This window comes from Ranitomeya variabilis, chromosome 7, assembly GCF_051348905.1.
Source record: "Ranitomeya variabilis isolate aRanVar5 chromosome 7, aRanVar5.hap1, whole genome shotgun sequence".
NCBI lineage: Eukaryota > Metazoa > Chordata > Amphibia > Anura > Dendrobatidae > Ranitomeya > Ranitomeya variabilis.
The window spans coordinates 108,878,257-108,895,180 of NC_135238.1; the positions used below are offsets into that span (position 1 = coordinate 108,878,257).

General features: G+C 46.5%; 1 protein-coding gene across 1 annotated transcript in view; it reads left to right on the forward strand.

Moving 5' to 3' along the window:
- The window catches only part of STAT1 (signal transducer and activator of transcription 1), a 2,295,457-nt gene extending 2,278,781 nt beyond the window's left edge, over window positions 1–16,676 (forward strand). Inside the window, exon 24 of the mRNA XM_077275645.1 lies at window positions 16,584–16,676. Coding sequence (XP_077131760.1) covers window positions 16,584–16,661 — 78 coding nt within the window. The 3' untranslated portion in view covers window positions 16,662–16,676. The remainder of the gene's footprint in view (window positions 1–16,583) is intronic.
- The last annotated feature ends 248 nt before the right edge of the window (window positions 16,677–16,924 follow it).

Here is a 16,924-nt window from a genome sequence, read left to right on the forward strand (position 1 = left end):
TATACTACGTGGCTCTGTGCTGTATACTACGTAACTGGGCAATATACTACGTGGCTCTGTGCTGTCTACTACGTCACTGGGCAATATACTACGTGGCTGTGCAATATACTACGTAACTGGGCAATATACTACGTGGCTGTGCAATATACTACGTCACTGGGCAATATACTACGTAACTGGGCAATATACTACGTAACTGGTCAATATACTACGTGGCTAAGCAATATACTACGTCACTGGGCAATATACTACGTGGCTCTGTGCTGTATACTACGTCGCTGTGCAATATACTACGTCACTGGGCAATATACTACGTAACTGGGCAATATACTACGTCACTGGGCAATATACTACGTAACTGGGCAATATACTACGTGGCTGGGCAATATACTACGTCACTGTGCAATATACTACGTGGCTGAGCAATATACTATGTCACTGGGCAATATACTACGTCACTGGGCAATATACTACATCACTGGGCAATATACTACGTCACTGGGCAATATACTACGTGGACATGCATATTCTAGAATACCCAAAGCGTTAGAATCGGGCCACCATCTAGTAATAATAATAAACATGGGTGATTTGAACCCAGAAAATGCTCAACTCTAGAGACCGTAGCCAGCTGCCTTACCATTACACTACAAGCTCAGGAGTCAGGCATCAGACAGAGTATTAAAACCACGATAATGCGGAGAAAAAACGTCCACTTAAACATAGTTGTATAAAAAATATTCAAAATGTTTATTAATTTATGACAATCACATAAATGCATCAATGGGTGTGCTGTCCACACAACCATATAGCAGGAGACACAGAAGGGAGAAATGTGACGCTAACCAAGTTAGAGGGGGAATACTCTGGTATACCCTTCAGGCAGCAGCATCAATCTACAATCTAAAGTTTCATATGTGACCATGTGTATTTACATCGTTATATCCAGTATACATATTTCACACTGTTGAAAAAGCTACGCGAAACGCGCGTCCGGGGGGACCAAGCGAGGTGGGGATACTAGCCCTGACTACCAATGGGTAAGCAGCAAATATGCATAAATGTGTGACTGTGCATATAGGGTGATCTTGGAATATGTATACTGGATATAACGATGTAAATACACATGGTCACATATGAAACTTTAGATTGTAGATTGATGCTGCTGCCTGAAGGGTATACCAGAGTATTCCCCCTCTAACTTGGTTAGCGTCACATTTCTCCTTTCTGTGTCTCCTGCTATATGGTTGTGTGGATAGCACACCCATTGTGTATTTTTATGCATTGATGCATTTATGTGATTGTCATAAATTAATAAACATTTTGAATATTTTTTATACAACTAAGTTTAAGTGGACGTTTTTTCTCCGCATTATCGTGGTTATAGCATTTTGGAGTAGTCCTGGAGGGGCACCCGTGGGGTGTCTAGAAAGAGCTGGTATTACCCGCTCACCTTTACAGATTATATTGGTGCTTCATGATTGTAGTAGTAAATCAGACAGAGTATTTCTGATGTTTGAGTTTGATATGTGATCATATCCTAAAATGAACACTGTACTGGAAAAACAAAATGGCAGGTCAGTTTTAGCATTTAGTAAACATGGCAAAAAAAAAACCTGGGATTGCACTTTTTTTTGCAATTTCACCGCACTTGGAATTTTTTGCCCATTTTCCAGTACATGATATGTTAAAAACAATGGTGTAGTTCAAAAGTACAACTTGTCTCTCAAAAAATAAGTCCTCACATGGCCATTTTGACAAAAAAAGTTATAGCTCTGGGAAGAAGGGGAGTAAAAAAAAGAAAATGGAAAATAGCTGGGGGGTGAAGGGGTTAAAGAATTCTGACTCATCTGAGGTTTTGGAGATTTTAGCTGTTAGGGTATGTGCACACGTTGCGGATTTCCTGCGGATCTGCAGCATTTTTTGGCTTGCAGAAACGCTGCAGATCCGCAAGTGATTTACAGTACAATGTAAATCAATAGGAAAAAAAATGCTGTGCTAATGGTGCAGAAAATTACATGCGGAAACGCTGCAGATTAAAAGAAGGAGCATGTCACTCCTTTTGTGCGGATCTGCAGCGTTTTTGTGCTCATTCCATTATACAAATCCAGGGGGGTAAAAAAAGGAGAAAATCCGCAGTAAATCCACACAAAAAACGCATCAAATCAGCACCTGCATTTTCTGCCAAGAGATGCAGAATCCGCACAAAAAATTCCTTAGGCTAATCCGCAATGTGTGCACATAGCCTTAAAGGCAAGGGGAGAGGATTTAGATTCAGCCAAGAGGGCAGGAGGGGAGTGACCCAAAAGGAATAAAGGCTAGTGTAAGGCCATGTGGTCTCTCTCTCTCTAGTAGTCTTGCTGTTCACTTCAAAAGGAGGAGCTACGTGTAGTAACATCCTGTGAAGGGACCAAGGAAACAGCTGGCAGCCCGTGGCCACTGCAGCCCAGCGCACACGGTCAGACATCAACCCGGTAATTGACATTATCCATCTTTTGCACTTACCACTACTATATTTGCATATCTGACCATTGTATATGCATAACCATAGTGTATATAATGTATTGTTTAGTGTGCCTGTCCTTAAGGCAATTAAATATATAATTTAACCTTGGGCTGCTCTTTTATCTTGATCCACGCATCCGTTTCTCAGCTTAACCCCTTCATGACCCAGCCTATTTTGACCTTAATGACCTGGCCATTTTTTGCAATTCTGACCAGTGTCCCTTTATGAGGTAATAACTCAGGAACGCTTCAACGGATCCTAGCGATTCTGAGACTGTGTTTTCGTGACATATTGGGCTTCATGATGGTGGTAAATTTATGCCGATAATTTTTGCGTTTATTTGTGAAAAAAACAGAAATTTGGCGAAAATGTTGAAAATTTCGCAATTTTCAAATTTTGAATTTTTATTCTGTTAAACCAGAGGGTTATGTGACACAAAATAGTTAATAAATAACATTTCCCACATGTCTACTTTACATAAGCACAATTTTGGAAACAAAATTTTTTTTTGCTAGGAAGTTATAAGGGTTAAAATTTGACCAACGATTTCTCATTTTTACAACAAAATTTACAAAACCATTTTTTTTAGGGACCACCTCACATTTGAAGTCACTTTGAGGGGTCTATATGAGAGAAAATACCCAAAAGTGACACCATTCTAAAAACTGCACCCCTCAAGGTGCTCAAAACCACATTCAAGTAGTTTATTAACCCTTCAGGTGTTTCACAGCAGCAGAAGCAACATGGAAGGAAAAAATGAACATTTAACTTTTTAGTCACAAAAATGATCTTTTAGCAACAATTTTTTTATTTTCCCAAGGGTAAAAGGAGAAACTGGACCCCAAAAGTTGTTGTCCAATTTGTCCTGAGAACGCTGAAACCTCATATGTGGGGGGGAACCACTGTTTGGGCGCACGGCAGGGCTCGGAAGGGAAGGAGCACCATTTGACTTTTTGAATGAAAAATTAGCTCCAATCGTTAGCAGACACCATGTCGTGTTTGGAGAGCCCTTGTGTGCCTAAAGATTGGAGCTCACCCACAAGTGACCCCATTTCGGAAACTAGACCCCCCAAGGAATTTATCTAGATGCATATTGAGCACTTTGAATCCCCAGGTGCTTCACAAATTGATCCATAAAAATGAAAAAGTACTTTTTTTCACAAAAATTTTATTTTTGCCTCAATTTTTTTCATTTTCACATGGGCATCAGGATAAAATGGATGCTAAAATTTGTTGTGCAATTTCTCCTGAGTACACCGATACCTCACATGTAGAGGTAAACCACTGTTTGGGCGCACGGCAAGGCTCGGACGGGAAGGAGCGCCATTTGACTTTTTGAATGAAAAATTAGCTCCAATCTTTAGCGGAAACCATGTCGCGTTTGGTGAGCCCCTGTGTGCCTAAACATTGGAGCTCCCCCACATGTGACCCCATTTTGGAAACTAGATCACCCAAGGAACTTATCTAGATGCATATTGAGCACTTTGAACCCCCAGGTGCTTCACAAATTGATCCATAAAAATAAAAAAGTCCTTTTTTTTCACAAAAATTTTATTTTTGCCTCCATTTTTTTCATTTTCACATGGGCATCAGGGTAAAATGGATGATAAAATTTATTGGGCAATATCTTCTGAGTACACCGATACCTCACATGTGGGGGTAAACCACTGTTTGGGCACACGGCAAGGCTCGGAAGGGAAGGAGCGCCATTTGACTTTTTGAATGAAAAATTAGCTCCAATCGTTAGCGGACACCATGTTGTGTATGGAAGGTATGTAGTGTATGTCAGGTTGGTGTGTGTGGTGTAGTATTCACCACACACACACACACACCAACCTGATGTACACTATACCACACTACACACCAACCTGACGTACACTACGCCATACACACCAACCTGACACACTATGTCAGGTTGGTGTGTGTGGTGTAGTGTATGTCAGGTTGGGGTGTGGTGTAGTGTACGTCAGGTTGGTGTGTGTGGTGTAGTGTACACCACACACACACACACCAACCTGACGTACACTATACCACACCACACACCAACCTGATGTACACTACGCCGCACACACCAACCTGACACACTACGTCAGGTTGGTGTGTGTGGTGTAGTGTATGTCAGGTTGGGGTGTGGTGTAGTGTACGTCAGGTTGGTGTGTGTGGTGTAGTGTACACCACACACACACACCAACCTGACGTACACTATACCACACCACACATCAACCTGATGTACACTACGCCACACACACCAACCTGACACACTACGTCAGGTTGGTGTGTGTGGTGTAGTGTATGTCAGGTTGGGGTGTGGTGTAGTGTGTGTCAGGTTGGTGTGTGTGGTGCAGTGTACACCACACACACACCAACCTGACGTACACTATACCACACCACACACCAACCTGATGTACACTACGCCGCACACACCAACCTGACACACTACGTCAGGTTGGTGTGTGTGGTGTAGTGTATGTCAGGTTGGGGTGTGGTGTAGTGTATGTCAGGTTGGTGTGTGTGGTGTAGTGTACACCACACACACACACCAACCTGACGTACACTATACCACACCACACACCAACCTGATGTACACTACGCCGCACACACCAACCTGACACACTACGTCAGGTTGGTGTGTGTGGTGTAGTGTATGTCAGGTTGGGGTGTGGTGTAGTGTGTGTCAGGTTGGTGTGTGTGGTGCAGTGTACACCACACACACACCAACCTGACGTACACTATACCACACCACACACCAACCTGATGTACACTACGCCGCACACACCAACCTGACACACTACGTCAGGTTGGTGTGTGTGGTGTAGTGTATGTCAGGTTGGGGTGTGGTGTAGTGTATGTCAGGTTGGTGTGTGTGGTGTAGTGTACACCACACACACACACCAACCTGACGTACACTATACCACACCACACACCAACCTGATGTACACTACGCCGCACACACCAACCTGACACACTACGTCAGGTTGGTGTGTGTGGTGTAGTGTATGTCAGGTTGGGGTGTGGTGTAGTGTACGTCAGGTTGGTGTGTGTGGTGTAGTGTACACCACACACACACACACACCAACCTGACGTACACTATACCACATCACACACCAACCTGATGTACACTACGCCACACACACCAACCTGACACACTACGTCAGGTTGGTGTGTGTGGTGTAGTGTATGTCAGGTTGGGGTGTGGTGTAGTGTATGTCAGGTTGGTGTGTGTGGTGTAGTGTACACCACACACACACACCAACCTGACGTACACTACACCACACCCCAACCTGACATACACTACACCACACACACCAACCTGACACACTACGTCAGGTTGGTGTGTGTGGTGTAGTGTATGTCAGGTTGGGGTGTGGTGTAGTGTGCGTCAGGTTGGTGTGTGTGTGTGGTGTTGTGTATATCAGCCTGGTGTGGGTGAGTTCTGTACTGGAATATCAGGATGTGGCTAGTCCACGGACGTGTGATGAATTCTGAAGCATTCATTCAAACACAGTGCAGGTTTGTCGGGACACGTTTCACATTGGAAACGAGTTTCCCTTCTTATCCCCCTTTTATAGCACACCCGGCACCTTTTTTTTGCTCTCCCCTCACAGGGAAAATGTTGCCCTGGTACCATACGGGATCCTTGAGTTCCAGGGGTGCTGGGGCCCGCTCCTTCCACGCCTCCAATCAGGGCCTTTATCACCGCCTCCTGGAACTGAAGGAAGGTGTTGGTCTGACCTGCACATCATGATAGCACGTATGCGTTATACAGTGCCATTTGTACGATGTGCACAGCCAGTTTTTTATACCACACCTTCGTCTTCCGCATGGCACTATAGGGCTGGAGGACTTGATCAGAAAGATCAACTCCCCCCATGTGTTTGTTGTACCCCAGGGCACAGTCCGGTTTGTGGACCTGTGCTGGGGTACCTCGAACGGTGGTGGCCGTGGTGCCGGGACCATGGATTGTGGTTAAGAAAAAGACGTCCCTTTTGTCTTTGAACTTGACCGCAAGCATGTTGCCTCTACATTGGGCCCGGCTCTCACCCTTTGGGAGAGCCTGCTCAATTAGTGACAAAGGGAGACCCCTCTTGTTTCTGCGCACAGTACCGCAAGCGACGGTAGCTCTGGCAGAGAGGGATTGAAAGAGTGGGATGCTTGTTTAAAAGTTATCAACGTACAGATGGTAACCTTTATCAAGCAGTGGGTGGACCAAATCCCACACTATTTTCCCACTCACCCCCAGAGCGGGTGGACATTCTTGGGGCTGGATACTGCTGTCCTTTCCTTGATAAACTCCAAGGGCTTGTTTCCATTTGCGAGAAACACGTCCGTGTCTCGCATGTGGAAACCAAGCTCTGGCGCCGGCACTCCAGAGCGGAGCGTGCGGCTCCATGTGTTGCTATGCGGCTGCACAGCTCCGCTCCCAAGTGCCGGCACCAGAGCTTGGTTTCCACATGCGAGACACGGACGTGTTTCTCGCAAATGGAAACAAGCCCTAAAGCTGAGAGTGTACCCTGAGGTACTCTCACAGATCTTATAGAGCTTAATCCCGTACCTCGCCCTTTTGCTTGGCAGGTACTGACGGAACTGAAGCCGCCCTTTTAAGTGGATGAGGGATTCATCCACACAAATTTCCCTTTGGGGAATGTACACTTCAGCAAACTTGTTGCTGAAGTGTTCGATGACCGGCCGAATTTTGAACAGTCTATCAAAATTCGGGTCATCGCGGGGAAGGATGTCCGTGTTGTCCCTAAAATGAAGAAATTTATGAATCGCCTCAAAACGTTTGAGATTCATAACCATGCCATATATTGGAGTTTGATATAAAATATCAGTACTCCAGTATTGGCGAATTTCTGGTTTCTTCACAATCCCCATGTGAAGGACCAGTCCCCAATATTTCATCATTTCTACGGAGTCAACGGGATTCCAAGTAGTAAATGATGAACTTGGGTTTTGGGCAAAAAATTGCAGGGCATATAAGTTTGTTTGCTCCACCATGAGACTGACAATTGACTCCGAAAAAAAGACTTTGAAAAAGTCTATTTCCCTGAGGTTGGCAGTCTCAAATTGGATTCCTGATTGGGGAATGAAATCAGGAATCCGTGGAGCAAAATTTTCAGGGACGGGGGTCCAGGTGGGGGCACTAGTGCTAGGTTGGGCGTGACTAGCCCTAGGTTGGGGGTTACTTACCCTTGGCTGTGTGTCTTCTCCCCTGGGCTCCGGCTCTCCTCCCCTGGGCTCCGGACGATTTCTCGTCCTGCGACTTCTTGGTGGTGGCGAGTCCGTGTCACTGGAGGAGGAAGAGTGGGAGGAATACAGAAAAGTGGGGTCCTCTTCCTCACTATCAGCTTCGGAGGCAAGAAAGGAATATGCCTCCTCAGTACAGCCTTTGTGACTGGGATGACTGGGATGAGCGGGACATTGTGTGTGTGGTGTGTGTGCGTGTGTAAAAAAAATCTAAACTTTATTATAGTGTTGCGTGTGTATGTGCGAGTGTTTGGTGAAACTCTTCTGCAGGAGGAGGCTATCAGGTGCGGGGAGCTGTCAGGCGCGCGGGGGGGCTGTCAGGCACGGGGGGGCTGTCAGGCATGGGGGGGCTGTCAGGCGCGGGGGGCTGTCAGGCGCGGTGGGACAGGAGGGGGCTGAGGAGATGCAGCGTCAGATGGAGATGAAGCTGGCAGCAGCAGGTGATCAGGGGGGGCAGGGGGTGATCAGGGGGGGCAGGGGGTGATCAGGGGGTGATCAGGGGAGGCAGGGGGTGATTAGCGGTGATCACTGAAGAGGGTGATCACCAGGGGAGGAGGGGCTGACAGACGCAGGGGGCGGTAGGAGAGATGAAAACGCAGCAGCAGCAGGTGATGAAGGGGGCAGAGGGGTGATCAGGTGGATGGGGGGGGGCAGGGGGTGATTAGGGGGGGCAGGGGGTGAACAGGGGGGGCAGGGGGTGATTAGCGGTGATCACTGAAGAGGGTGATCACCAGGTGAGGAGGGGCTGACAGATGCAGGGGGCGGTAGGAGAGATGAAAACGCAGCAGCAGCAGGTGATGAAGGGGGGCAGAGGGGTGATCAGGTGGACGGGGGGGCAGGGGGTGATCAGGGGGGGCAGGGGGTGTACAGGGGGGGCAGGGGGTGATTAGCGGTGATCACTGAAGAGGGTGATCACCAGGGGAGGAGGGGCTGACAGACGCAGGGGGGCGGTAGGAGAAAAGAAAGTAGAGCAGCAGCAGGTGATAAATGGGGCAGGGGGGGGGTGATCAAACGGAGCAGGGGGTGATCAGGGGGGCAGGGGGGAGGGAGAGGAGGTTGGGGGGAGTGGAGGACAGGAGAGGGGAGGTACCTGTCCTCAGCAGCAGTGGTGGTGCTGGCGGTAGCAGTGGGGGAGGCGGCAGTAGTGGCAGCGGCGGTGCTCTGAAGCGGTATGCAGCAGCGACGGCAGCGATCGTGGTGTCTGGGGGGGCAGGTGAGCAGTCGGGCACCTCGCTCCTCAGCTTCCACGGATGGGATGAAGCTGAGGAGCGAGGCAGACACTGTTTTTCTCCGCCCCTCAACATCTGATTGGAGTGCAAGCGTCACATGGACGCTAGCTCCAAGCAGAGCTGGAGGGGGTTAAAAAAAGGTCACCAGGAGCGATCGTAGACCCGGGGGGGCAAAGCCACCCCCCCCTGGGGTGAAGTACAGGTCCCCCTGCACCTGCGGGTCTGGTGACATTTGAATGACCCCGGTCACCGGACCCGCAGGGAAGCATTCCCGCCATGACGCCACATAGGCGTCATGGGTCAGATTGGCACCGACTTTCATGACGCCTACGTGGCGTCATGGGTCGGGAAGGGGTTAAAAGGGGTCTGTCTAGTATTGTAAAAGATGAACTAGCTCGCTCTGAGTCACCACAAGTGCTAGAGACATTTATACAGCATTGTGTGCGCATTGACATTCGCCTTACTGAGCATAGGCAGGAGAAGTTTGCTGCATATAACCGTATTTCTAACTTTTCCCTTCCTTCCAAAGAGCTTGCAGGTAAAACATCTCAGGAGGTGGAGGAGGTGCCCATGCAAATTGATTCCGTTCAGAGGCGCGAGATCAATGAGCGCCAGGAGCATCGCCTTCGTGAAAGTCTATGTTTCTACTGCGGCCACTCTGACCACTTCTTGATCAATTGTCCTAAGTGTCCTAGACGGCCTAACAAGGTGCTAGCAGCAGTAGGGGAGTATGACAACTGTGATAATGAATCTGACATCTCTGAATGTAGCCTGCCTTTAAACGCTGTATTCCATTCACTTTCTATGACTTCTACACCCAAGGCGCTTAAGGAAAAGAACTCTCACTGTTCTCTCCCTATTAAGATCCTGTGTTCAGGACAGTGGATTTCCAGTGCAGCTATGATTGACTCTGGTGCAGGTGGCAATTTCATGGATATCACATTTGCCAAGGAAGATGGTATTGAAATTCATCAAAGAGCCTCTCCAATTACCATGGAAACAGTGGATGGGTCACCTTTAATCTCTGGGCCTGTGGATCAGGAGACCGAACCCCTTGAAATTTTGTTGGAGCCTAATCATCAGGAGCAACTTTCTTTCTTGCTAATTTCTTCTCATTTTCCTGTGATTTTAGGCATTCCTTGGTTGCGTTCTCAGAACCCAATTATCAACTGGGAGACCAAGGAGATTATCTTTCCAACAAGGAGCAACTCAGCGTTAACAGAAGCTGTCCCTGAGTCCACGGCTACGGAACCACATGTACAGGTATTTTCTTTACCTCCAGCATATAAAGAGTTCTCTGACATCTGTGACAAGAAGAATGCAGATCAGCTTCCTCCACACAGGCATTATGACTGTCCCATTGAGTTGCTTCCTGGGGCAGCTATTCCTTTTGGTAACGTATACCCTTTGGCGGCACCTGAGCTTCAAGCCTTAAAGGAGTATATTGATGAAAATCTGGCCAAAGGCTTCATACGTCCTTCTTCCTCACCAGCAGGGGCACCTATCTTTTTTGTAAAGAAGAAGGATGGGACCCTGAGACCCTGTGTTGACTATCGGGAACTCAATAGGGTAACCGTACGAAACCATTACCCTTTGCCTCTGATTCCCGAATTACTGGAAAGAGTCCGCCATGCTAAGGTGTTCTCTAAACTGGATCTTCGTGGAGCTTATAATTTGGTGCGTATTCGTCCAGGGGATTAGTGGAAGACAGCATTCGGATGCCGTCATGAACACTTTGAATCTCTTGTGATGCCCTTCGGGCTTTGTAATGCCACTGCAACCTTTCAACACCTTGCTAATGACATTTTCAGAGATTTGTTGGACCAGTTTTTAGTGATCTATTTGGAAGATATACTAATCTTTTCTGACTATCTACAGGAACATGAAGAATATGTCAAAACTGTTTTAAGACGTCTGAAAGAGAACCATCTATATATTAAGCCAGAGAAATGCGAGTTCCATCATTCTGAGATACAGTTCTTAGGGTATATCATCTCTCCCCAGGGACTGAATATGGAATCTGGTAAGATTCAGGCTATCCTTGACTGACCGGTACCCAAGAACGTTAAAGAGGTCCAACGTTTTATTGGTTTTGCAAATTTCTACAGACGCTTCATTCGAAATTTTTCTGATATTGTCCGTCCCATTACTTCCTTGACAAAGAAGGAAAAGCCCTTTAAGTGGTCATCACAGGCTCAAGAAGCTTTTGATCGGCTTAAGATCTGTTTCACATCAGCACCGCTGTTGATACACCCAGATCCAACACTTTCTTTCATTGTGGAGGTGGACGCTTCTGATAATGCTTTGGGGGCTATTCTCTCCCAAAGAACTGGAGAGAAGGGTCTGCTACATCCTTGTGCTTTCTTTTCCCGTAGACTAACCTCAGCAGAGAAGAATTACGACGTGGGAGACAAGGAATTGCTGGCTATTATTGCGGCTTTCAAAGTATGGAGGCATCATCTGCAAGGAGCTGCACAACAGATCATATTGCTAACTGACCATCGCAATTTAGAGCTCCTTAGATCCGCTAGATGTCTTTCTCCTCATCAGGCTCGTTGGAACTTATTTTTAAATCAATTTAATTAACTTTGTTATCTCATACCGTCCAGGTTCTCGTAATGGGAAGGCTGATGCTTTATCCCGAATCCATGCTGCGGATTCCGTACCTGGAGCCCCGTCCAAGACCATTCTATCTGATGCCAATTTCATCCACGATCAGACTTGTGGAAGGAGTGCAGGGAGGCCTATGACGGTGATGTATTTCTGGCCAACCCACCTGTGGATATTAATCTTGTCTTTAAGGGTGGCATGTGGTTCAGAGATCGACGTATCTATGTCCCTGAGGTCGTCCATCTGCAGATCCTCAAGTTGGTACATGACTCCAAGTTGGCTGGTCACAGGGGGGTACAGAAGACACAAGAGTTCCTGAGCCGATTCTTCTGGTGGCCAACTTGCCTGAAGGATACCAAGGACTATGTTCTCTCTTGCGAGGTATGTGCTCGTTACAAGACTCCTCATGTGGCACCTACGGGTCTTCTACAACCATTACCTGTTCCGTCCCGCCCTTGGGGGTCTATATCAATGGACTTTATTGTGGAGCTGCCTACATCGGGGGGCATGAATACAATCATGGTGGTAGTTGATCGCCTGACTAAAGCTGCTCATTTTGTTCCGTGCACCGGCCTCCCCTCAGCTAAAGATACAGTGAACTTGGCTATACAGAATGTCTTTCGGTTGCATGGGGTTCCGGATAAGATCATCTCTGACCGTGGAGTGCAGTTCACTTCAAGATTCTGGAAGGGGTTTTGCTCTGCACTCAATATTAATGTCTGTCTCTCTTCCGCTTACCATCCCCAGACAAATGGTCAGACTGAGCGTACCAACCAGACGCTGGAACAATATCTAAGATCCTATGTCAGCCATCTCCAGGATGATTGGTTGGAGTTGCTGCCGTTAGCTGAATTTTCATATAACAATTCTCAGAGCGCCTCCACTAAATTTACACCTTTGTTTGCCAATCTGGGTTATCATCCGTGTATCTTACCTAGGTCTCCAATTAATTCTCCGGTTCCAGCAGTGGAGGAAAGGCAATGCGATGAGGCAAAATCTAGAGGTTCTGAAGGAATCTCTGACCACAGCTCAAGAACGTTATAAGAGATCGGCTGGTAGATTCCGTAAACCTGCACCCATGTTCAAGGTAGGAGATTCCGTGTGGTTAGCAACTAAGAATCTGAAGTTAAACATTCCTTCACAAAAACTTGGACAGAAATTCATTGGCCCTTTCAAGATCAACAGTATTGTGAGCTCTGTGGCCTGCCGGCTGAAGCTGCCTAGGACTATGAAGGTACACCCAGTTTTTCATGTATCTTTACTAAAGCCTGTATCTCCTAATACCTTCCAGGGACGTGTTGTGCCACCTCCGCAGCCTGTGGTGATTGATGGGCAAGAACAATTTGTGGTGGAGGAAATTGTTGATTCCAGGATTCGCAGGAATCGGCTCCAATATCTGATAAGATGGCAGGGATATCCCCCTGAGGAAGACTCTCGGGAACCTGTGGAAAACATCAATGCCCAACAGAAGATTTCTCGTTTTCATCAGAGATTCCCTGAGAAACCAGGTCCAGGATCGTCATGAGGCCGCTTCTAAGGAGGGAGTAATGTCAGGACTCTGAACATTTTTTATTACCTTTTGTGCATTACTGCCCTTTTCCAAGATGGCGTCTTTGGTCTCATGTGCACTGTGTCTTCCTGCTATAAAACTCCACCCCAGCCTTCAGTCTGTGCTAGAGTATTCTGCCTTGCATCCAGCTCCTGACCTCTGGTGACTCCCTGGCTATATACCTGCTCCTGTGAACCTGTGGGGTTATCCTGCTACTTTGCTCTGAGTTCCTGCTGCATACACCAGTTCCAGTAATCCTCCTTCATCTGCTGCTCGTGTTTGCTTCCATCTGCATTTGCTGGACGTGTAAGCTGTTTCTGCTCTGCAAGAACCTGAGACTATTACCCAGACCTCCCTGGTTGAGCTAAGATATTATTTGAACTGCCTTATAAGCATATCTATCTGTGTTGTGGACTAAGCAAGGACTTATTCGTGTCAAGTATCCTCAAGGATAATTGTGCTTCATAGACTTTCTGCGTGGTTGCATTTTCCTCTGAAGTTTCCTATAGACTGCTGAGCTGCATTTGATATTTGCACCAAGTGTTGTGGACTTGAGTTTCTCTCTGCACCTGTTTGAATCACCGTGTGATAATATAGACTTTACCACTTATAAAACTGTGTCCTGTAGTTGTCTTGTTCCACGCAAAGAGTCTCCTGAATTATCCCCTATAATTATTACACACTATGGACTCTGGCATGGCCTTCCACTCTACGAGCACTATGGACTCTGGCATGGCTGCACGCTCTATGAGCACTATGGACTCTGGCATGGCTGCATGCTCTACGAGCACTATGGACTCTGGCATGGCCTTACGCTCTATGAGCACTATGGACTCTGGCATGGCCTTACGCTCTATAAGCACTATGGTCTCTGGTATGGCTGCATGCTCTACGAGCACTGTGGACTCTGGCATGGCTGCATGCTCTACGAGCACTATGGACTCTGGCATGGCTGCACGCTCTACGAGCACTATGGACTCTGGCATGGCTGCATGCTCCACGAGCACAATGGACTCTGGCATGGCTGCACGCTCTACGAGCACTATGGACTCTGGCACAGTGCAGCCTGACCCTGACAGGTCACCCACCATGACCATGCCATGACATATGAGCCCACCGATGCTTCCCAGAACCCGGCAATCCGAGAAACGAAAAAAAAAAAAAAAAAACAGTGGACTCTTAGTATTCCTCCCCTTCACCTCCTAGTGTGTCTGTAATGTCAGGTTTGTCTCACCCTTCCAGTGCATCGCAAGCCTCTCATGTGTCAAGCCCTATCCCCGAACTACCAGACCCCACAAGTTTCATTGCCCCTTCTCCTGCCACCTCTGCGTCGTCCACAGTTAGCCAGGCCTCACAGCTTCACACCCCCCGTTTACATCACTCTACCCCAAGCAGGTGCAGTAAATAAAAATTTTGTGTATAACAAAATAAATAATATTGTTTATTGCCCCTAATTATGTGTGGTTTACTTGTGTATTTCGCCGCCGTCAACACACACCGTGCGCCGAACACTTAATTTTTTGGCCACATCATAGCTACAGTAGTTAGCAAATAAAAGACTGCAGCTTTGTGTGTCTTTAGTATAGAGATATGAGGTGGGCCAAAAAATTAATACTTGTATTATCTCCATAATCTCTTCCTTCTGCTAGACTGTGACTAGTGTTGCAGAGTGAAGAGAAAATGGCGGAAATAAAATGCAGAACTATACTCAACAGGTCAGGTGTCCACAAACTCTTTAGTTAGGACAGCTGACCTGGTGAGTATAGAACTGCCTTGTATAACCTCCATTTTCTCTTCTGTGTACGTAATCAATTTCACACAAAGTGAAGGGATGATGGCGGTTATACACGGCATATCTATGCTCACCTATACATGTGTCAGAAATAGTGAATTCATGAGGCTGTTATATGTGCATCATGAATTCATTATTTCTGACACCTGACTTGATGAGTATAGATCTGTTTTGTATGACAGTCATTGTCTCTTCAGTCTGTGTCCAATGGATACTGCAGAACAGAATCTGGATGCAATGACGTCAACAACCTTTAAAACAACATGGCTGCCATCACATTAACATTATGTGGTCAGTATTTTATACCAGTATGTGTAAGTCAAAACAAGGATTGGAACAATTAGAGGAAAATTATAATAATAACATATCTAGCACCTCAGCTATTATCACCCACTCCTGGTTTTAGATTACAAATACTGATATGAAATACAGACCAAATACAGCTAGTGTGAGGACAGCCTTGGTTTGTAGAGGACATAGGAGACACGGTCAAGACACCAAAAAATAAAGTTTATTAACGAGAAATATTAGTAACATTTTAGAAAATAACTGGTACAGATAAAATCCCAACAGGACATTTACACAACATTGTCCTGCCATGACACATGCCCAATATCCGAATCAAAAAAGGCAGCAAATTGGTCCCGCATGTGGCCAACTTCAGCTGTTGACCGCAGCGGGTGATGTTGGCAATTGGGCAGTGGGTGTGCAACTGGTTCATCCAGTTCAATGTTGGGCCACTCCTTAGCCATTATGTAATTGTGCAGAACCACGCAGGCTTTGACCACCCCATCGTCGGTCTCCATTTTTAGATTAATGGCTGATGCAAGAATGCACCATTTTGAGACTAGAATCCCAAAGGTACACTCTACTGTTCTTCGTGCCCTGGTCAGTCTGTAGTTAAAAATCAATTTAATGTGGTTCAAGTCCCGACTGGAATATGGCTTTAGTAGGTTTTCACACATCTGAAAGGCCTCATCACCAACCATAACAAATGGCATTGGTGGACCGTGAGTGTTGGGGAGCGGTCGTGGCCGTGGAAAATTAAAATTTTGGCCATACACATGGCGGCCCATATCAGAGTTCTTAAAAGTCTGAGAATCGTTGCCACGGCCAAAAGCTCCAATGTCCACGGCGATGAAGCGACAGTCCGCATCGGCTATTGCCATGAGCACAACAGAAAAATATTTTTTATAATTTAAGTACTCCGATCCTGTTCTGGCTGGTTTGATAATGCGGATGTGCTTTCCATCCACCGCTCCCAAACAGTTGGGGAAATCACACACACTCCAGAATTTTTCCGCAATTTCAGTCCACATGTCCAAGGTGGGTAGGGGTATAAACTCATCCCGAAGTACATTCCACAAAGCCCGGCAAGTGTCCGCAACTATTCCGGACAGGGTGGATATTCCAAGCCGGTATTGGAAGTGGAAGGATGATAAACTCTCTCCGGTTGCCAGAAATCTGGAAGAAAAAAAAAAAATTACAATCTATTCAATTTATGGTGTTGTTATATCTAACCCAAGAAGAGGTGCGAAACCGGCTAAATAAGATTAAAATAGATAAATCTCCGGGTCCGGATGGCATACACCCACGAGTACTAAGAGAACTAAGTAATGTAATAGATAAACCATTATTTCTTATTTTTAGGGACTCTATAGCGACGGGGTCTGTTCCGCAGGACTGGCGCATAGCAAATGTGGTGCCAATATTCAAAAAGGGCTCTAAAAGTGAACCTGGAAATTATAGGCCAGTAAGTCTAACCTCTACGGTTGGTAAAATATTTGAAGGGTTTCTGAAGGATGTTATTCTGGATTATCTCAATGAGAATAACTGTTTAACTCCATATCAGCATGGGTTTATGAGAAATCGCTCCTGTCAAACCAATCTAATCAGTTTTTATGAAGAGGTAAGCTATAGGTTGGACCACGGTGAGTCATTGGACGTGGTATATCTCGATTTTTCCAAAGCTTTTGATACCGTGCCGCACA